The sequence below is a fragment of the Halichoerus grypus genome, chromosome 1, assembly GCF_964656455.1.
Source record: "Halichoerus grypus chromosome 1, mHalGry1.hap1.1, whole genome shotgun sequence".
Lineage (NCBI taxonomy): Eukaryota > Metazoa > Chordata > Mammalia > Carnivora > Phocidae > Halichoerus > Halichoerus grypus.
The window spans coordinates 202,352,033-202,374,559 of record NC_135712.1 but is presented as its reverse complement, the minus strand read 5'-3'; the positions used below and the strand labels follow the sequence as shown (position 1 = coordinate 202,374,559).

The 22,527-nt window shown below is 54.5% G+C and overlaps 1 protein-coding gene across 4 annotated transcripts in view; it reads right to left on the bottom strand.

Moving 5' to 3' along the window:
• Nucleotides 1–1,353: 1,353 nt before the first annotated feature.
• The window catches only part of PBX4 (PBX homeobox 4), a 34,546-nt gene continuing 13,372 nt past the window's right edge, over nucleotides 1,354–22,527 (bottom strand). For 2 of the 4 annotated variants that reach the window (XM_036093978.2, XM_036093979.2), the window contains exons 3-7: nucleotides 8,842–9,089; nucleotides 8,371–8,561; nucleotides 7,788–7,923; nucleotides 4,505–4,661; nucleotides 3,284–4,301 (exon numbers count right to left, since the gene is read on the bottom strand). In XM_036093978.2, coding sequence (XP_035949871.1) covers nucleotides 3,904–4,301; nucleotides 4,505–4,661; nucleotides 7,788–7,923; nucleotides 8,371–8,561; nucleotides 8,842–9,089 — 1,130 coding nt within the window. In that variant the 3' untranslated portion in view covers nucleotides 3,284–3,903. Of the gene's footprint in view, nucleotides 1,730–1,795; nucleotides 4,302–4,504; nucleotides 4,662–7,787; nucleotides 7,924–8,370; nucleotides 8,562–8,841; nucleotides 9,090–22,527 lie in introns of those variants that run through there. The other 2 variants (XM_036093981.2, XM_036093980.2) reach the window with 2 other exon arrangements.

Genomic DNA, 22,527 nt, shown 5'->3' with positions numbered 1-22,527 from the left:
CCCCGCCTTCTGCACGCCCCCTGGCTCACCTCCCTAAGGTCTCGTCTCAAAGCCACCTTCTCCGGTGGGCTATTGTCATAAAACGGAATGAAGCCCTGACACACGCCACAACGTGAACCTTGCAAACGTTGACGCTGAGTGAGAGAAGCCTGTCACAAAAGGCCACAGAGTGTACGATTCCACTGACAGGAAACGTCCAGAACAGGCAAGACCATAGACACGGAAAGCAGATTGGTGCTTGCCAGGGGCTGGGGGAGGGGGCTGCGGAGTGACTGCTCGTGGGGACTGGGTATCCTTTGGAGTGAAGGAAATGTTCTGGAACTAGATACAGGTGGTGATTTCACAATCACGTTGTGAATGTAATCCATGCCACTGGATTCTTCACTTAAAATGGCTAAAATGGCAAATTTTATGTTACATATATTTTATCACAATTTATAAAAAGAAAGGAGAGGGGCACCTAGGTGGCTCAGTGGGTTAAGCGTCTGCCTTTGGCTTAGGTCATGATCCCAGGGTCCTGGGATTGAGGCCGAGTTGGGCTCCCTGCTCAGCAGGGTGTCTGCTTCTCCCTCTGCCCCTCCCCACCCACTGTGCTCTAAGAAAGGAAGGAAGGAGGAAGGAAGGAAGGAAGGAAGGAAGCAAAAAAGAAAGGGGAAAAAGGCACCTTCTCCCAGAGGCTGGCCCTGAGCCCACCCCAGACTTCTGGTCATGTTTATTCTCTTTTTTTTTCTCTGGAATGTCATTTCGCTCAAGCAGGGCCCTGGTCTGTCAGTGAATCTTGGGCTGCAGGAAGCCAGGAGGCGGGCCGGCTGGACCTGAGGACCGGCACCTCGGACAGGGGAGCGAGTCAGCTGCCACCTTCCCACTGCAGACGACAGAAAACCCAAATCGAGCCTTGCGAGGAGGAAAGCCCGGAGCACATGCAGGGCTGGTCCTCAGCTGGCACCTGAGCAGACCCAGCCAGGGACAGAGACACCGAGCTGAGCGGCACCGTGGGCCACAGCTGTAAAATGGGAACCAGGTAAACGTTCAGCGCCGAGGCCAAGAGGCTCCTGCCTTGGCGCTTCATTCACTGGAGGAAAACCCTGGCCAGGTGTCAGTGGAGAATGGTAGAACTTCTATTAACAGAAAAAAATACAAACCCAACCCCCAGGGAAGTTCGGAGCTCACCGCAGGCGGAAATCAAGAGCATATGGAATGAGGCGACAGAAGAGAGTGGGGAAGGCAGTGTCCGGGGGGCCGGCGCATGAAGGGACACAGGAGAGGACAGAACCGCGACGCCAACACCACGCCGCCCGGCCCCGCCCCGCACTGCCATCGCCAGGAACAAATCTGGTGTGAACAACATCGACGTGAAAATAAGTCCAAAACTTTAATGGGAGACTTTGTGACAAGTCCTAGAAGAAACAATTCACAGTCTTAGCATAAAATTACTATTAAAAAACCAAACTGAATTGAGAAAATGAGCAGCATCTCAGCCCATTTCAGGGCCCGGCCGGCAAGCAAAGGATGGCGCCCGCCGCCTGCTGCGCTTCTGGGTTTTTGAGGTAATAATCAGCTGCACGCGCAGTAAAGACTCGAGTGCCCGCAAACCATGGCAGGCCACCCAGTCTGCTTTTCTGCTCGTCCCCAAAACTTAATTAGATGCATCTGAGTTGACGCTGCCGGGGTCTCCAGCAGACGAAGCAGCGGACACTGGGCGGGCGGCTCCCTGGTAGCCGCCCCGGGCCTGAAAGACAGAGACTGAGCATCAGAAGGCCACGGATGGCCCGCCCCCCCCCCCACATCCCCCGAGAAGGACCCAGAAAAGGAGCCAGGAGCCAGCGGAGGGACTGACGGGCCCTGTTGGGTCATAGCTGGCCTTGCCGCCTGAGCCCTGATAGGGACGCGCTTCCCCAGCAGGAAGGGGGCTCCACTGGCCACCCGCCAGGGCTCTGGTCAAGGACTGATGTGGCATTGTGGTGCAGCCAAGGCTTCTGCACATTCTGAGGGGGAGACAGACCCAGTCCGGCCTGGAGCTGATGACGGTCCCTGAATCATCACGGCCGGAGGCAGTGAGCCAGAAGGGCTTGGAAACCCGGCTGGACCCTGGGTCTGCCTGGGCAGGCAGAAGGGTAGCAGCCACAGTTCCCAGGCACAGGGGCTCTGTCTGCGGTGTGGGGACAGTGGCGGGTACACACGGCCTTAGGATGTTTGTCCACAGGACCCCCCCCCCCCACCAACTGCAGTGGAAAACATCCCTGAAAATGGCTCTTCGAGGGCGGTCTGCTCCGTGGTGAGGCCTGTTTGCAGCCCACGAGAGCAGGGCCACTCCCCTTCCCAACCCGCGCTGCAGGGTGGCTTCCGTCCGAGCCACCTGCTCCCAGGTGTGCAGATGTCACACCCGGCATGTGACCCTGAGGGCTCACTCGGCTCCTCCTGAGCTGGCAGGCGGCCACCCGAGTCCCTCCTCCCCTTCCTCTCTCGCACTTTCCCTTACAGGCCGGGCCCTCCGGCTGGTGCCCTCTACCTCATCTGGTCGCACCAGGTCAAGGACCCTGCCCCCGCCCCTCCGCGCCTCAGCTCTTCCCTCGCCACGTGTCCCCCGGCGCTGCCACGGCACCGGCACTTCAGAGGCCAGGGTCAGGTGAACAGACGGACAGACTGCTGTATTCCTGAGAGGGCTGCCTCATCCCGGGACACGGGGGTGCCCGGCCCCTCCGACTGGAAGAGGCTGGGATGAGCACCGGCCTCAGGGGGACACCCTGCCCTCGAAGGACACCCGCAGGCCTGTGTTCTGGGAAGGGGGCCATGGGTGGTGAAGGGAGGGCTCTGTCCACAGGACTGAGGGGTGACAGGCTAGTGTCCAGGTGTGGGACTGGCAGCCAAAGGGCAGCCCAGACGTTCCTCGGGTCACAGGGTGGAGGCGATAGCTTCCGGCCAGGCGGCCTCAGCCCTCGGGACGGCTCTCTTGAAAGAGCAACTGTGCCCCCCCAGCACCAGACCAAGGACATTCCACTTGCTCTGTGGGCTGGATAGGACCCTGCCGCATGGTCCAGGGAAGCCCCGTCGGGACTTAGGCAGCTCCAGATCTCCTGGGGCTGGTTCTAGGGGTAAGGATGGACCTAGTCTCTCAGCTCCCCACTCTCATACTCACACCCGTCATACCTGAGGCACTGAGCCCCAGGAAGGCACAGAGCAAGATGAGGCTGGGCCACTTGGTGGCGCCAGAGCTCCCTGCTCTGCCCAGGTGCTCACGATGGGCTGGGGGGTTACCGCGGCGATGGCGCACGCGTGGCCCTGCACCAGGTCCTGCCAAGTGGCACCAGCAGGCATCCACTCCCTGCACCACCTAGGGGCTGCGGGTGAATCAGTGGGGGTCAGCCGGCACTGGAGGGTACACTCCTGTGAAGGAAAAGGTGGGCTCAGGCCTTGCCGATGCCACCCAGCCTTGGCCCCGCATGGACACATCACAGCTATACCTGTGCGGCCTCTTGGGATGACCCTGCCTGTGGGCCAGGCCCTGGTGACAGGCGGCGGGATGCTGGGGAGGCACCAGGGGCCACGAGAGGGATAGGGGCCCCCAATCCTGGCTAGCCCAACACACTGCCTAACACCCTGAGAAAGTTCCAGAGGGCATGTCTGAGATGCCCGTGATCCCTGGCTCATTTTCTTCCCAGTCACCAAAATGGATCTTCACGCTGGCCTAGCTGGGCCCCGGGTGAGGGGACAGCAGGCTGGCAAGGCCAAGGCACTGATGTGGTGGAGGGTCTGAGCCTAGTAGGGCTCCATGTTCCAATGGTCAGAGCCTTGTCTGCCTGTCCCCTCCCCCCACTGAGGGTCCAGATGCCCGCTGGGAGGGAGGGCTCCTTCCCAACAGCCACAGCCCTTGCGTCGGGCCCACCACTCAGCAGCTACTGGGAGTTATTGAGTCCTGGGACTGGGAGTGAAGGGCGCAGGTCTTTGCAAAGTGGGCCCCACAGAGCCATGCCCCTGAGGCCACTCGGCCAACCTGTAGTCATCAAGACAACAGACAAAGTACCCAGTGGGCCCTTCCTCATTGCTGGCGCCTCTGAGAGAGCCTTGTGGAGGCTGAGAGGTGGCTGGCAAGATGGCCCATTGCCAGGACCCACCACCCACCTGGGCTCTGCATCTCTGCCCCAACACTGAGTCAGGGACCCCAAGGGCATCCTTGGATTGTGCCCTGAGACTCACCTGGGACCGCAAGCTGCCTCCCGCAGGGGCGGGGCGGAGAGAGGCCAGTGTCTGCAGGGTGATAAGCGCATCCCTGGCACTGGTCAGCGGGAAGGGACCAGAGGGACCTAGAAGGGGTGGGAGGTGTCAGGACAAGTGTTCCAGCCCCCAAAGTGACAGAGGCTCCTCAGGTGGGATCTGCCAGCCCCTCAGCCAGGAATGCAGCTCCCACCGGCCTCAGCTCCAGAGAGAAGGTCTCCTGCAGCCCCCTCCCGCGCAGCTCAGTGGCCACGCATGAAGGACAGTCCTTGGGCTGGGAAGCCTCACTCACCGGGGCTGGGTGTTGATGGGCAGCTAGCCTGGCTCCCCAGGCCCCCGACTTTGGTGGTGTCGACTTCCATTTTAGTCGTATAAATGGTAGCCTCTTCTTGAAACTTCCCCATGTTCTTTTTATATCGGATTCTTTTGTTGCCGAACCAGTTGGAGACCTGTGGACACACAGAGAAAGAAGTCACTGGAAAAGCTGACCCAGTAATGAGATAATGTGAACATACGGTGGGCTCTCTCTGAGGTACCCATGCTCCCACGGCCAGGAGGAACATCTCTGAGTGGCAACACGAAGCAATGGGGCTGGGCAAGAGGCCGGGACCAAGAAGCCGGCGCTGACTGAACCGTGGACCCAAGGAAATGGCCACAGTGGGTGGAGGTCACCTCGAGCCGGCCTGTCCTACCAGGTGCTGCTGGGACAGGAGCGGGAAGGAGCTGGAAGGAAACAGCATGTCTGACATGTGGAGAGCCGAGCGTCCACTCCCTGCAGGGGCAGGAACAGACTAAATTCTGGATTGATCTTTAGGGAAAGTGAGAGCCAGGGAGCCACGCGTCCCCAGGGACCCAGTAACCCCACTCCTGGGAATTCAGTCTAAGGAAAGACCACATCAGATTCACAACTTCTCAAAGGATGACACGGACGGACGAACTGAGAGGGCAGTGGGGAGGAGCCAAGCGCTGAGCTAAGTGCCTGTCACGTCCTCAGAGCAGCTGGGGACAGCCACGGTCACAGCCATCCTACAAGCCAGCAGGCTCGACAAGTGCAGGAGCCCCGGGGCCGAGCGGGGCTGAGCCCAGCTGACCCTAAACCTGCACCAGGACCAGGCCAGGGCTTCTCCCCGGGGTTGTTCTCAGTTGCGGGGCCATCATGGGCGCTGTGGGGTGCTGAGCAGCACCCCTGGCCTCCACCCACCAGATGCCAGCAGCACCCCACCCAAGGGTTGTGACAATGAAAATTTCCCCTGGGGGCAGAATCAGTAAGCCCCTGGGCCAGTGCCTTCCTATGGAGATGGGCACGACTGGAAACACTTCAATATCCCAAAGTAAGGCCTGGGGCCCTGCAGTGACGTATGTGTGGTTTAACCAACAGAAATAACAGTGGCAGGGTTTTGATGATCTTTTCTTTTTTGAAAATGTATTTCTTTAATGTCCCTACCCAGGTGCTCCACGTTATCTTCCCCATGTTAGCCATGAAACGAAAAAGCCCCGTGTGTGCTCCTGCCCCTCGCAGTGTCTCCTCCCGCCTGCCCCCGGGTGTGAGGGTGGCCAGAGCAGCACTTGGTTCCCTCTACCTACAAGGAATGTGCTGGAACATCTTTGTGGAACTGAGTCTGCAGAGGAATGGCAGCAAGCGGTTTTCCATGGTAACTCAACTGGCATTTTAGGGGGGCAGACGGCAAGCCTCCCATGTGGGCGAGGCAGGGAGGCTGGCCCTGTTCTGGGCAGATGGGGGACCCAGGGGCTGGGGGAGAGCTGGTCCCGGGCCAGTGTCCGCCCTGTCCATGGGGAGCACCCCAACACGGGCACGTCAAGCAGGTGCAGACACGGCCCAGGCTCTCAGATAGCCTCTCGGTCAGTGCGGCCCGGAGCCACCAGCCGCCCCTGCCCAGTCTCTCTGGCCCATCCGGCCAAGCCCGCTGCAGCTGGTGCCCAGGTTCCGCCCGACTCCCCATCCATGGTTCGGCAACCCTGCTCCTTTCTCCCTCAGGCCTCAGCTGCAGCGGCAGCTGATTCTAGCTTGAAAACGTCTGTGGCCTCATGTGTGATACCCCTTGCCCTCAGGGGGCCCCCATTACCTTCTCCTTAGGTGGACCTCCCAGCTTGCACATCTGCACCCTAAATTCAGAGCCCCCCCTCAACTGTCAGCCATTTCATGCTGTCCCGAGACCTGGTGGACCCGCCACCGTGGGGAAGGGGCTCCCAGCACAGAACTCTGCTGCTGGTCGGTGTGTGTGGGGGGGAGTCTTAGGGCCCAACCACAGAGGGGAAGTCACTGGAACGTGGCTAGTGCTTTTCAAACTTTTGTTGGCAACTGACCCTCTCCTCAGATGAAGTCTAGACCCAACACCCATCTGCCTTCCAGGGGCGCCAGAGCCTGAAACGAATCGGGCTGTTCCTCAGCTGCACGAGGTGGCAGACAAGCTGCGGCGCCTCACGCTTCTTCGGGGCCTTGAGGCCCCAGAGGTGCGCCCCTTGCTTCAGCGCTGGCCTCAGTGCCGAGGACGCCAGAGCGGTCCAGGGTGATGGAAGTCAGATGGGACTGCGACACCTGCAAGGTTCTGCTGCCGGGGGGCCCCGGGACTTGTCGCAGCTGGACTTGGCTGGGGCCGGGACACAGTTCTGGCTAAGGGCACGGGCTCTGGAGGCAGCCAGACTGGGCTGGAAACTCTTCAAGTGCACAGTGGGTGATGATCAGTGACCTAGCATTGGCGTGGTCGGCCCTGCTGCCAGAGGCTCGGGGGGTGCTGCCCCGGGAGTGTGGCCTGCCCCTGCCCCGTGAGCCGCCTGTACTCGCCATTCCCACTTTATTTTATTTTTTTTAAAGATTTTATTTATTTATTTGACAGAGAGAGAGATAGCGAGAGCAGGAACACAAACAGGGGGAGTGGGAGAAGGAGAAGCAGGCTTCCCACGGAGCAGGGAGCCCGACGCGGGACTCGATCCCAGGACCCTGGGACCATGACCTGAGCCGAAGGCAGACGCTTAATGACTGAGCCACCCAGGCGCCCCACCATTCCCACTTTAAAACCTTCTGAGATGTTTCTTGGGTTCTCCCCTCAGGTCCCCCTCCCTTGCTTCCAGTTCCACTGAGGACACTGGAGGTCCAGACTGCCAGGGCCTCCCAAGGCTGCCAAGGTCTCATCTCCAATCTGCACCCCCACCCACCCTCCACGTGCAGCCAGGTGTTGCCTGGTACTGCACAACCCTGCCACGTGCTCTGGACCGCTGGAGAAACAATCAAGCATGCGTGCATCCGAACTTCTCCCAGTACAGCTGAACTGGTACTCTGGCGTGAGAGCTGGTCTATCACTTTCAGTCCTAATTCTGCTCCAAGTTGTTTTTCTCCTCCTGTGCTAACACGTGCTCAGCTCTCTCATGCAGCACATGACATCCCTGGGATACAAGTGTGGTGCTTGGTCCCGACGGCCAGACTCTACACTCCACTGATGCTGCCTCAGGGACCTCACACTCCACCCACGGGCTCCACACAGTTAATGAACTTCCTTGGGCATCCTCCTCACTGGACACGACCTTCTCCCCCTCCTCCATGCAGGGAGGCCCATCACCTGGGACACTGTGATGCCGCCCTTCCTGGCCAGCTCTTCTTTGGCTTCTTCGCTGGGGTAAGGGTTGCTCAGATGGGAGTAAAAATACTCATTCAGCACTTCGGTGGCCTGCTTGCTGAAGTTCCGCCGCTTGCGCCTGCAAAGACCCATCTTCTCAGCCTCAGCCAGTGTGCACCCCAGCCTCTAGGGACGCCCCTGTGTCCCCATATGTGATTTCCTAGAGGTCAGCGCTTTTTTTTTTAAGATTTTATTTATTTGAGAGAGAGAGAGAGAGCACAAGCAGGGGGAGAGGGAGAAGCAGACTCCCTGTTGAGCAGGGAGCTTGATGCGGGGCTCGATCCCAGGACCCCAAGATCATGACCTGAGCAGAAGGCAGATGCTTAACCCACTGAACACCCAGGTGCCCCAAGGTCAGCACTTCTGATCGCCTCCCAAGAGGCTGTGTGAGGGCTGCACCCCTGGCCACAGCTGGAGCCCCAGGACAGGCTGGGAGGCCCCCAGAACTTAAACCCAAGCCAGCTGCAATTTGGTTCTTCTTCTTAAGAGCCAACCCTGGGGTCATGGGCAGTATGTAGGGCCTGACCTGGCATCGAGGAACCGTGAACGCAGGGTCATCACAGCCTCGCAGGTGCTCTGCTTCAACTGCATCTGGATGGCATTGAACTTGCCGTGGATGACACTGACCATGCGCTCGATCTCCTTGGGCGAGACGGGCCTCATCCTGCTCTGCTCCCGGAGAAGGTTGGTGACGTGCGTGGTGAACTCACGGCAGGCCTGGGGTGGGGACACACGTGCCAGCCTGTGACTACCCAGCAGGCTGGCTCGGGGCTCCACGCGGGACCAACCACCTGCCGCCCACCCCGCAGCTCCCACACAGGCTGGCTACTGAGAAGTGAATGCAAAGGGTTTCCAGCAAAATCAGCTACCTCTGCCATGAGACCAAGTGCATGTACTCTCTGGTCTGTGCCACAAAAGAAAGGTGGTTAGCGTTCCATGTTTTGCTTTGACAAATGCGCATTCACATGATAGAAACTCTTCCATGCAGAAAGATCACCTGTTCATATTTCTCTAGCTCAGAGTGGTAAATCTGTCGGATCTGGGACAGCTTGGCCCTGTAGTCAGAGTGCTCAAGGCTATTGTCATTTGGACAGCCACCTGGTGTTGCTGTGTTGGCCGCTGCCGCCGATCCTCCTCTTCCTCGCCTCTCCGGCCTGGATACGCCCTCGGCCAGCAGCATGTTATCCAGCCTCATGAGCTGAGCACTGGGGGGACCTTCTTCTTGAATGCCACGGATGCTTAACACTAGATAAGAGAGATGAGACCGAATCAGTGTCCACTGTCTGAGGGAAAACAACCACAACAGGTTATTAGCACTGGCATCCTATCTGAACCCCTGAGGGGAAAGGAAAGTTTCCTTTTATCTGGTAAGAGACGCCGAGTTACCCACTTTGACAGTGGTCCAGATGCCACACAGGCCTGTAGTCCAGGGAGTGCACACAGGCCACCGTTCAGCGCAGCCATGTGGGCGGAACTTAAGAGTCCACAGCCGGGCACCCATGGGAGGCCTGGGCGGGGCAGGTTTGGGGTGGCACCCGGCACTGGAGAAGCCCAAAGCCCTGAGCTGTGTGTCTAGAAGGGAGGGGAGGGCACACTTCCAGATGCTCACACGAGCACAGGCGTGGACATGAATGTGAACGGCAGCCTGGTGTCAGTACAGGGCTGTGCTGTGACGATGTATGTCAGGGAGGGGAACTGTTGCTATAAAGTCAGAGAGGAGGGACGCCTGGGTGGCTCAGTTGGTTAAGCGACTGCCTTCGGCTCAGGTCATGATCCCGGAGTCCCAGGATCGAGTCCCGCATCGGGCTCCCCGCTGAGCCGGGAATCTGCTTCTCCTGACCCTCCCCCCTCTCAAGTTCTCTCTCTCACTCTCTCTCGAATAAATAAATAAAATCTTAAAAAAAAAAAAAAGTCAGAGAGGAAAAGCTTGATCTAGAGGGTACCAGAAAAGATGAACTAATCCACTTAGAGATTTTAAACAGAAAAACAAGACATGCTTGGCCCTAAAACTTGGGAGGCTGGGCCTCAGCTGGGCTAAGAGGGGGCGCCCGCTGGGGGCAGGGCTGGATGGGCAGAGGAGACAGTGGGGAGAGCTGCCACTGTCCAGGTGGACACGGGACAGCCAGAGGGAGAGTCCCCAGGATCCCTGAGCACCGGATATGGGTGTGAGAGAAAGAGGCCAGGGCACCTCCCAAGGTCATATGGGCAGTGTCACGATGCCACCACATTCTCCCAAGCACAGTGTGCAGAGTGGCCTGACCCATCCTGAGTCCCTGACCCGGCCAAGCACAGATGCGAGGTAGCTGCTTACTGGGAGTTGGGGATGGACGGACCAGTTTGGGTGGGAGACAGATATTCATGTGTCATCTGCATGTGGTGTGTTTGGGACATCTGTATGTATCCACCTGTGCACGCAGCTCTACTTATGAGAAGTAGGCCATGGCCTCTGAATGCTGGAAAACCAACAGAAGGGATAGGCAAAGGAGGAGATGGAACGCATGATCAGGTAGGTCAAGGAAGAACCAGAAGTAGTCACGGGGGTGAAGGGCTTAGTCATTAGGAGACTGCTGTTAACCTCTGCAAAAGCGCTGTAGGGTCTGGGGGGGTAGAAGCTGACCAGAAAGCTCCAGAGGACGGTGGGAGCCAGGCAGTGCAGGGAGGGAAAGCCTGCTGCAGGGCTGCACAGCGAGGCTCAGAGCCGAGGAGGGTGGTCTTGCAGGAGCTGAATTTTGTTTGTTTCTTCAGTGACAGAAGAAGTGTCTGTGACCACAGAGAAAGAAACAGGTGGACAGTCATGGGGGGCGGAGGAGTGGCCCTGAGGGGAGGGAGGAGGCAGGGGATTGGGAAGGAGGTGATGATGTCCATCTAGTTCTGACTTCCCAGAAAAACAAAGTTTAAAGTGTTTTCTTGGGAACAGGCTCCTTTACTACTATCAGCTACTAACAGACTTAAATGTTCAAATGAAAAAGGAGTGGAGCCCTAGCATTTATGTATCACTTGTCCCTTTCCTGTTCCCTGCATAAAGGATTGACCTTTTTTTTTTTTTTTTCAAGATTTTATTTATTCACTTGAGACACAGAGATAGAGAGATAGAGAGAGAGCATGAGCAGGGGCGGAGGCAGAGGGAGAGGGAGAAGCAGGCTCCCCGCTGAGCCAGGAGCCCGATGTGGGGCTCGATCCCAGGACCCTGGAATCATGACCTGAGCTGAAGGCAGACGCTTAACCATCTGAGACACCCAGGCGCCCCATGGATTGACCTTTTCTGTCATAGATTTACTTGTGAAAACTGAAGGAGCTCAAAAGGTATCCTTGTAGGAATTTTCCTCATGTGTGGGGACTCAGTCCCTCTGGGTCGCAGGGAGGTGCTTTCTGAAAGAGCCGAGGGAGAGGGACCCTCCATCAGTGCCTCCATCACAACCTTACGTGATCTTCAAGGGCACCGGAAGTGAGTCTTAGTTCCCGTGCTCAACCAGGACGGGGCTCCTGGGGCGCACATACCCTCCTCTGGTCCTTGCAGACGCCAGCTGAAGCTAAGCGGCTGGGGGTTCCTGGACGGGCCCTAAGTCTGCTCTACAATTAACCTGTACCGCCTGGTCTTGGTACAGGGCCCTGCTCCCCTAATCTCTCTTTGCCCAGAGCAGATAATGGACGCCCTCCTGCTCAGGTCCCTCTGTTTTCACATCCTACTGATTCTACCTCCTCAATCAACTCACCATCCATCCTCTCCCTTAATGCCATTCCTGGGTCCTGCTGCGCTCACCCCTCCCCTGCCCTCCACGATCCGTGGAGGAAATCCCTCTCTCTGCCCCATCCACCGTGCACACCTGCAAGCTGACCACCTTCAAACACTGTGTTCATCATTCCAGTCCTGTTCAAAGACTACAACAACTCCCGGGCACCCTCGGATAAAACCTAGAGTCTGACACCTGGCCCTCAGGGACTTGCCTGACATCCTCCCGAACTCACCTTCGTGAACTTTCCCTCTGCTGGGCCCCGCGCATGGCCCTTTGAGAGCACAGCAGACACTCTGTTCCTGTGTCAGGTTTATTCCGCAGCTGTCCCCCAAGTGCCCATGGTCCAGGAGGGGGACCAGGAGCAGGCCAAGAGGGACACACAGGACCCGGCATCCTCTGACGCCCAGGCTGGGGGAGAGGCTACCTCCTCACCTTCCATTATGGCTTAGTTAAGTCAGGGAAAGGAGTGCTCAGGTTGGAACACGAGGCTTAGTGAAGGCATGTGTGTGCACGCAGAGGGTGGGCACACGTGAGGGTGAGTGTGTGTGTGTGTGCCCGGTGCGTGTGTAACTCTGGGCTGCTGCAGGGCAGTCTTTCTCCTGTTCTTTACCCAACAGCAGGCATCTGGGAGCCCATTACAAGCCGAGTACCATACCCAGTGTTGAAGGTTTTTAAAAATATACCAAAAAAAACCACATGGAACTTGTCTTTCTCAAATGAAAATTCTCAAATCACGGAGAATATGCAAGCCTTTACTCACATTTGTCTATAGGTATGTATTGGTGCAGCCTTTCTTGGAGGTGAGTTTTGAAATGCTGATTAACAATGAAAAAGTGCACATCCTTTGATCTTCAAATTATTGTTCTGAGTTTGTCCCACGAGAACACTGACACCTAGAGATGCCATATTTACAGGATGCACACTACCTCTACTGTTCGTAATTTTGAAAAACTGAAACCATCCAGATGTCCACGAATAAGGAGACAACGTGCCTGTCATACCCAGGCTCTGTGGTGTTAGCCATGCTATTATGGTAAGCAATCACACCCTACAAGCTTTATTTCTTTACGACTGGACATTTTTGCAAATGTACATATTTGAGTAAAAGCAAAACTTAAAAAAAAAAAAGTGCGCTTTGCCCTCCGCCAATGCCCTGCAGCGCAGCTCTGTCTCTCCCTCAGCACCAAGTCCCTGTCCTCCCAGGCACTGTAACTGGCCTAATTATGGTCATTAGATACTCATTACCACCAATTACAACAAGCTCATTTCCGGTAGGCTGTTCCAGAGCATCTCAGATGTGCTCCTGGGCACCCTCAAGGGCCCTCAACTGGCAACTGGGAGGCCTCGGGGACGAGGAGCTCAGCTCAGGGGCACTGTCTGCTCGAGGCACTTAGAGGAGGAGGTAGGATCTAAAATAAAGCCCCCCAAACCCACACCCGGGCCAACTGCCAGAGTTCCTTCTGTTCCCAAATTACTGAAAGCGATAAAAACCCTGGTAAATCAAACAATGAAAGGAAATTGTGAATATCAACACATTACGTTTGTTTTTAAAGAAATAATATGGAACTGTTACGGGGTGAACTGCGTCCCCCTAGTTCACCCGTTGCAGCCCTAACTCCAGGGTGACTGTATCTGGAGACAAGTCTTGTGAGGAGGTGATTAAGATGGAATGAGGTTGTAAGGGTGGGGCCCTCATCCTAGGACTGCGGCCTTCCAAGAAGAGGAAGAGAGCCCTCCCACTCCCCCAAGCTTGATGTGAGGGCAAGGCAAGAAGGTGGCTGTCTGCAAGGCTGGAAGTGGCCCTCACTAGGAACCGAAATTAGCTGGCACCTTGATCTTGGACTTCTAGCCTCCAGAACTGTGAGAAAATAAATGTCTGTTGTTTAGGAATCCCCAAGCAGATTAAGGCAGGAACATGATCCCAAGTTGTTTTCATTTTTCTCTCCTTAATGGAATAAAGACATGGCTACTGGGGGAGATGGAAGGCTCAGAGGGGAAGCCTCCTTCACCCTGACTCCCCCCATCCTGCTTGCCTACCCCTTCGCCCATTCAGGAGTGCTCTTGCTTGGCAGCAAGATTGTGTTCCAGTTTCCTCCCTGCCAAGGTGGGAGGTTGGACAGAGCCATCTCCGGGGCCCATACCCACATGGGAGGAAGTCTAACCCATGAGCTGAGCCGCAGAGACCTCAGATGCCCCTAACTGGCCTGACCACATGGCTGTGAATGTGTCACCCTGCAGGCTGCAGCTCCCAGCTGTGAATGGAGCTGCCCTGAGCTCCCAACGGGATGGGATGATGCAGGACAGGCCTGCCTGACCTGGAGCCTGCCAGGGTGCAGGATTCAGCAAAACACTGACCTCCCTTCCTCCCTGCTGCCCTCAATGGGCAGGGCCCTAGGCCCTCAGAAGCCTGCCCCCCTCACCCACACAGCAGGGTCTCCACCACCCAGTGTCTGGATGGATGAAGCTGAGAGAACTCGGAATAGAAAGATGCACTGAAGGGGCGCCTGGGGGGCTCAGTTGGTTAAGCAACTGCCTTCGGCTCAGGTCATGATCCTGGAGTCCCGGGATCGAGTCCCGCATCGGACTCCCTGCTCAGTGGGGAGTCTGCTTCTCCCTCTGATCCTCCCCCTCTCGTGCTCTCTGTCTCCCATTCTCTCTCTCAGATAAAGAAAGAAAGAAAGAAAGAAAGAAAGAAAGAAAGAAAGAAAGAAAGAAAGAAAGAAAGAAAGAAAGAAAGAAAGATGCACTGAAGCCAAGTGACAGGTGGCAACCAAACTGCTTTCTGCGAGGAGCCCTTGGACAACAGAAAGTCCAAGCCTGCTGCTGGGACCTCACGGTTAGGGTCTGGAGCCCAAGAGTCTTGAGAACATGCTGAGTACCCACAGTCACCCTCATCTGGTCACACCAGTCCCCAAATCCATCTGCCCATAGCGCCCGTCTGGAAGTGACAGTACCAGTGTCTTTGCAGGCATGGGTGAGAATAATCATCAGGAAGAAAAGCTTGGGGACTTCCTGCTTCCAGAAACCTTGCGATGTGTTTTTGAGCCCTTACTGAGGGCTAAGTGCTGGGCATAAGCTGTGGCTCTGGGGTGACAAGTGGCTTCTGCCGCCCCCAGGGAGCTGCAGAGACTGGGGTTCTCCTGCATCGTGGCAGGAACAGGGCATCTGGGGCAGACCCAGTGTGGTCCCTGAGACCTGGGCTGAGGTGAGTGCACCTGTCCTCATTCTCGGGCTGAACTGAGCTCCACTGGCTCCAACTTCTCTTGCAGTCAAAGAAGCAAAGGTAATAAGGGAATTCTACAAGGAATTCTGGCAAAGTGCTCATCCCAGCAGTCACCGTCATCTTTTGTGAGAGTGTTTCCTCCCTCACACAATGCCTCTGATATTGGAGAACATAGAAAGGGGTGGCAGGTGGTAAATTATCTTCCGTACCTGGACCCAATTGTTTAAGAAAAAAAAAAAAAAAACCCAAGCAACTCCAGCTATAGGGGAGGTCCCAGCGGCTTGTGGTTGCTCTTTCTGCTTCCGTCGCTCCTATCTCTTGGGTCTCCCCCACATCCTTCCCTCAGGATGGACGCCAATGGAGTGTGTACATGGGACCCAGGAGTCTTTTCTTATCAGGGTAATTTCATCTGATAGGCCAGAGGTTTCCCAGACTAACTCTGCACTCACCGGGGGACCCGGTAGACTATGCACACCCCTTGGCAGGCTCTGACTGCAGAGATTAGAGGATCAGCACCTCCCTGCCCCGTCACGGAAACTGGACTGATCCAGACTTGGTCAGTGGCAATTGTTGCTGGTAATGGGCAGTTTCTGAGCCCTAATGCCCGGGTATAGGAGCTGCTGCTGCGAACACCCCATCAAGCCACAGGCTGGGGGCCCCCACGATGCCCCCAGTGTCCCCACCTACAGCCCATCACAGTTCTTCCCTCCTGCAGCTCAGAAAACCTCTGTCAACCCTGCCCTTCTGGAACTGCCGTCCCTCACCCACTTTCCTGCTCCTGGCTCCAGAGGCCGAGTTCCTCCCACCAAGATCCGTAAACTGTAAAGAGCCAGAGAGTAACTCTTTTGGGCTTTGGGGGCCATGGGGTCTCTTGTCACTACTGCTCAGTCACCCCGTAGCCCCAAAGCAGCCCAGACAAGAGTAGACAAATGAGCAGCTGTGTTCCAATAAAACCTTATTTCCCAGCGCTATGGTCTAGCGGTCTCCGCTCCAGAACAGGCATGTCAGGGAGCCTAACATGTACCTGAGGACGAACCTATAAGCGTGCAGGTCCAGGCAGGTCAACACTGCTGTATTACTGCCTTCAAATGACCTTTCCTTGGGGACTCCTCTTGATCCTTTTCCCTTCTTCTATGGGTGCAGTCCAAAGGATTTTAGCTTGTTTAGTTCAGTTCCAACCTAGATCAGGACTCCCCAAAAGGTGGCATCTGGGTTTGTCACCTGTCCACGGAGAAGCCAACACAGACAGAAGAGGCTGCACATAGAAACTTTTACAGCAACGTGATGGAGTAATTTTGTCTGTTGAATCTAATGAGACTTTCAGGCTTGTTATTTTGTATGTCTGCTTTATTTTCCCTCTCCTTTTCCCAGAACTTCATCTTGCTTGTATTTCACACTGGTACTGGGTGGTGGTGAGCCAAACCCTCCTCAAGGCCAGAGCAGACTGAGCCTGGGTCACTGCCAGAAGCTCTGACATGTCCCTGAGATGTCCCAGTCTCAGATCCAAGCTCTGGGGTTCCATAGGAACAGTCCAGAAGTGACCCTCTTGGGAGTAAACCTATTTCCTCCCCCATGTTTGCAGGATTCCTGCGTCTCTGCATCATTATTGTCTTCAGTGTTGTGGCAGAGATGGGACTGTCATCTGGAAAAACCCTATGGAAGATTCCTGGGTCCTGGAGATAAGAAACTGAGGGAAAGTCCTGTGTGCAGTAGAAAGGCTCACTCCATAAGCTCCCATCAAGGGGATGCAGAGACGCTAAATGAAGAGCAGGACCACGTTTTAAAGAAGAGTGATCCATTCCCACGGGAAAATCCATCTACTGGGGAGGCAGGCCCCTCTAACTCGGAGAATGCAGGCCCGGTGACATGGCGAATGCGGCAGGAACACAGGCTGTAGGTGCTGTGTTGGATTTTGGGAGCAAAGGAGTTCAGGCAAGCCTTCACAGAGGAGGAAGACCAGGTTCCCTGGCCCAGGAAAGAACACCTCAACCAAGGCAATAGTATGGGAACAGGAGTGGGGTTTCCGAGTGCCTGGGGGGCCCAGCGTGGCCGTGGAGGTGACAGATTGGCCTGGAGCACCAAGCCATTCCTGCTTCTGAGACTCTTTCCCAACAGGGAAGGGAAGATGTGCCATCAGGCAGGTAGAGGCCCACTTCTACTCAAGGCCCTGAAGCTGCAGGTCCGTCTCTATTATTGTTGTGTGAAACTACCCTGCTCGCTAAAGACCATCACTGTCTGGTTTGCTGTCATCACCCCAGCTCCTTGGAACACGCTTGGCCTCACAGAATCGTGTTCCAGAAACAGGAACTTCTGCTAAGAAACCTCTCCCAAAAGGCCACCAGGCCATTTTATGACTACCAAGCTCTCAAGGGAGACAGAGCCCCTTTCTTCAACACACTGCTGCAGAGAAGAGACCCAGGAAAAGCCAGACTCACCATAAAGAGACCTCAAGACAGGAGCTCAGAAGGAAATCACGACCCAGCCTCATTCATGCAGAGATGCATGGTTAACTGTCTAACTAAATGACCAGCCACCTGACGTCAGCAGCCTATGTACATGTATGTGCGTAAATACATGAATCGTCGCCCAGAGGATTTATTTCTGCATACAGGTGCTTTCAAACTGTGTCAGTGCAAATGAAAATCAATGTAAATCATCACAGTAACCTAAAGGAGAAAAACCTCCGCTCCCGGGGCGCCTGGGTGGCTCAGTTGGTTAAGCGACTGCCTTCAGCTCAGGTCATGATCCTGGAGTCCCGGGATCGAGTCCCGCATCGGGCTTCCTGCTCAGCGGAGAGCCTACTTCTCCCTCTCCCTGCCGCCCTGCCTACTTGTGCTATTTCTCTGTCAAATAAATAAACAAAATCTTTAAAACAAAACAACAACAACAAAAACAATAGCCACTAACGATAAAAACCCTTAGCAAACCGGGGTACCTGGCTGGCTCAGTCAGTGGAGCATGCAACTTTTGATCTCAGGATTGTAAATTCCAGCCCCGTGTTGGATGGAGAGATTTCTTAAAAATAAATCTTAAAAACAAAACAACAACCCTTAGCAGACCATGAATAGAAAGAACGCTCCTTAACCTGATAACAAGCATCTCCCCAGACTGCCCGGCACACTCAGACATACTGGGGACCCTTTAGAAGCGCTGCTGCAAGTCAGACATGGACAGGGAGGCCTCTCCTCAGCTCTGCCCTCAAGTGCTGGTGGAGAGGATGCGACCAGGAGCCTGGGAGGGACAGACGGGCAAGGTAAGGACAGGAAATGTGACAAACTCAAAGGGTGAAGGTTGTCCCTGCAGACCAGAAACAAAAGCACAAGATCATTTTAGTCAATGGCTAAACCCTAAGAAAAAACCTGAACAGGGTAATAGACTCTGCAAGAAAGGCGTGCTTTCCAAGAATCTGGGTCCATACTAAGGCCTTAAAGCTCCTGGCTCACTCTTTTTTGGAGGTGCACCTGCAACTAAAACCCTTCAGGTTCTTGAGCTTTTTAAAAGATTTGTATTATTATTTTTTTTAATTTTTATTTATTTTTTTTTAATTTTTTTTTTTAAAGATTTTATTTATTTATTTGACAGAGAGAGAGAGACAGCTAGAGAGGAAACACAAGCAGGGGGAGTGGGAGAGGGAGAAGCAGGCTCCTGGCTGAGCAGGGAGCCCAATGTGGGGCTCGATCCCAGGACCCTGGGATCATGACCTGAGCCGAAGGCAGACACTTAACGACTGAGCCACCCAGGCGCCCCAATTTGTATTATTTTAAAGCAATCTCCACACCAATGTGGGGCTCAAACCTACAACTCCAAGATCAAGATCATGAATTTGCAATTGCAACAGACCCGACTGGCTGACGAGGAAAGGGAAATGAAGGTAAAAAGCCCGCTGGATTGCTCAAGCCTGACAGGTCCTCGCCAGGCCAATGAACGGTGGTCAGGAAATAACAAGATGTTCCCTTATGTTACGCGTTATTTACATTTCCGCCCCTGAAAGGCAGCCAGCTATTGCTCCTGCAGCAGAGACGGTTCCTTGGCCCAAGAGCAAGGCTGGCCGGGACAGGTCTCCGGGACTTCTCGTTTCTCAGGAGACGGTAAGCACAGAACCGACCAAACCAAGGTATAGATGTGCGCTTACGACCAGCACAGGGGACAGTGACCGCGCGGAGAAGACAAAGCAGGTCCCTGAGTCGACTGCCCAAGATGCCGGGTGGCTCTTCAGGGCGCTTCCTCTGCACACCGGGTCTAAGCTGCCTGCCCATCCACAATCCAAGAGCCAATGTTTTTCCAGAAGTTGGCCCTCAGGTTCATTTGGAGGCAAAGCCTGACCCAACCAGTGTGTAAGAATGTTCCTGCTCTGGTGCTAAATGTCACCTTTGGAATGCAGGCTCTGCCTCAGGAATCATCAACACAACGTGCCTAAAATCCAAACAATTCTGAATTCTGTAATGCATCTAGCCCCAAGGGTTTCAGGAAAGGAACTGAGCCAGTATTTGGTCCTCCCAGCTAAATTCAAAACTCTTCAAACATGCTTTATTTTGTTCTTTTAGGACAGCTCCTCTAGACGCCAAGAACGGCTGTTTCAAGGGAAGGACTCAGGAGGGAGGGTGCACTCCTGGGGGGAGCGGTCCTTGGCCTTCAGAGAGCTCTGCGGGCAGGGATGCCCGGACATCCCTGGCCTGGAAGATACTCCAGTGTCCCTCCCACAGGCCAGAGGAGACGGTGGAAGGCAGGGAAGTGAGGCAGTGCTTCCAGGTATGTCTGCCAACTCAAGGTTTATACACAGGATGGCTTTCTTCTCAGGACGACGCGAACAATAGCCTTGTGTTCTAAGTCAGGCCGCAGACACAATCTTCCTGAACCCCATAAAGTGAACAGGATGAAAAGGATTTCAATTAATAGGTATCAGTCACCAGAAACAGTTCTTCATTCAACAAAAACCCAAGGTACATGGCACTGTGTGCCAGGTACCAGGACAGTCGTAGAACACAGTACACCTGGACCCTGAGCTCACTGGAGGAGACAGATGGCAAAGGCCCAGAGCCATCGTGGATGCAGTGAGAGCAGCGGGGACAGAGATGGCACTTGGGGCTGGTGGGTGCGGGCTGGGAGGCACAGGGAGGGTTCCCTTTCTGAGCCAGGACAGGGTGTGGAAGGGCAGCGTGCAGCCTGGCTGTGGGCTATTGGGGTGTGACCTGCTCTCTCCAGAGGTTTACTCTGCTTATCTCTAAAACAAGAGGAAAGTAAGAGGCTGCCAGCAGGGTGGGGCAATAATGCCAGGAAGCTCGGAGCTACTGGACTGCAACCTGTGCTCCAACAATGCGCACTGGGCTTTAAATGCTCTGCACGGGTTTGGTCTTTACCCTAAAGGCCTGTTGCAGACTTTAGCCAAAGGGGAATGTGAAGAATGTGGGTTAACTCAAGAAGCAGACATGCTTTGTCCCTGCATGAGGAGTTCCAGGAGGCCTGTCTCTCAGGATCACCAATAAGGTGGTGACCCACTGGTGCCAGGGTGCAGGATCAGGGCCCTGAGTAGTTTTCTTTGGGCTAATACTGGGTTATACCCATCACAAGACTGGGAGAAGCTGAAGCATAACTGAGATCTTGTTTACTCTCCTGCCACTCACATGTTGGACACAGAGTGCTCCCACAGCTGCATTTCCTACTAATGAGAAAAGACACTTGGCCACAGTGAACTTGACAACTCAGCCAGGCCACATGGAGCCCAGCTCATGGCAATTGCAGATGGCCTGCAATTTTCAAGGCTGAGTAGTGCTGGCCCATTCCTGTGGTACCACGCCCCAAAACGCATTATGCAGCCCAACGTTTGAGCCAAGTTGGTAGAAAGGAAGCATGAGGGAGAGGAAGAGAGAGAGAGAATCTTAAACAGACTCCACGCCCAGCGCAGAGCCCAACGCTGGGCTCCATCTCACAACAGGGAGATCACGACCTGAGCCGAAATCAAGAGTAGGACGCTTAACCAACGGAGTCACCCAGGTACCCTTAAAAATTGTTTTTAGTACTGCTAAATTCCATATCTGCAGAGCTAGGTTGTCGTCATTTAAAAAACCTCAGGGTCCCACACATCCAAGGAGCTATGATGACAGAGCCAACTGCTGGGGGCAGCAGGGAGCCCCAGAAGGGCTGTTTTTACCCAGGGCCAGGTGAGGGCTGGGCAGGGGGACAGCACACCCTAGCAAGAGGTACCGACCCTGGCTGATTTTTTATGAGGGTGACCAACGTCACACAATTCAATAGTACTAAGGAGCATGTGATTATAGCCAACGTCTCCAGAGGATGGACATACGCTGCCATGGGCAGTTTCTTCCCGCCCACAGGACTCCGGGGTTTGTTGCTCACTCAGTTGTAGAAGTGCTGTTTATCCAATTCATATACAACACAGAAGGGAGTGCTGTGAGGGCCTGAGGGTAAACTTGTTGAAACCTGCGAAATGCCCAACCTTTGCACTTCAATCTACTAGAAGCTATAATATCTGCTCCCCATAATTTAAATACAAAACAGACAAGACAGGCCATTAGACATTCAAACACCTTTGAGAGGCACCTGAGTGGGAGCTCAGCATGGGATGTCACAGCCCTGAGGGGGCATCTTTGGAGGAGGGCGAGTTGGCTCTGGGCGAGAGGGCATCACATGGGAGCTGTCCCAGCAGTGACCTGGTGGGGGATGGGAGTGGGGGCTGAGGGGTGAAAAGGGGTTCACATTAGGGAGGATCGGGTATACATGGGGGGCAAGGAAAACTGAACAGATAAGTAAAAGTACCGAGGATAATGAAAACGGAGATCTAATTGTGAGGAAACATCAGATAAACCCAAATGGAGGGGTCTGCCGTGATCTTCCAGATGGTCAAGGTCATGAAAGTCAAGGAAAAATGGGGGCTTGTCACAGAGGGGAAAAGACCAAAGGGACATGATAACTACATGTAACACAAGATCCTGGCCTGCATCCTTTTCTATAAATTATTGGGACAACTGACAAAGCTTGAATAAGGTTGGAATTCCATGGTAGTGGCATATTAATGTCACTTCCTGACTATGAGGGTTGTCCTGGGGGGACACAGGAAACTCTCTTGTTCACTGGAAACACACACTCCAGTGTGCAGGGGTCATGGGCATCATGGCAGCAACCTATTCCCTGACAGTGCAGGAAGAAAATGTATTTGCACTGTTCTTGGAACATTTCTGTAAATCTGTTGATTATTTCAAAATAAAAAGTTAATCATGCACAAGCAACCTATGAGAACAAATGAAGAATAAAAGCTTCTTGGTTACAAAGCGCACTCGAAGGTAAAAGGATCAGGAATGAAATATAGCCCAGGCTGGCTTTTATGAGAAAGGAAAGTGTTGGTAAAGACAATAGATAAAATGTTGGCTGCTAGCTGGGTTGGGAGCAATACCATGAAGATCCGCCATGAAGTATTTCTTTGAACTAATATGGTTCCCCACAAATGTCAGTCCCACAAAATGAACAGTTCTCAACCAAAGTGTGAAGGTCACAGATGATGAAGAAAGACTGAGGAACTGTCACAGATCAGAGGAGACTAAGGAGACAGAATGACTAAATGCAATGTGGGAGGCTGGACCAGAAAAAGGGCATTAGGGCAAAGACTGGGGAAATCCGAATAAAGCCCGTTGTTCAGTTCAAGAGCACTGTACCAAGGTTCATGTCCTGGTTTTGATCATTGAATTGTGGTTCTGAAGGTGTTGACATGAGA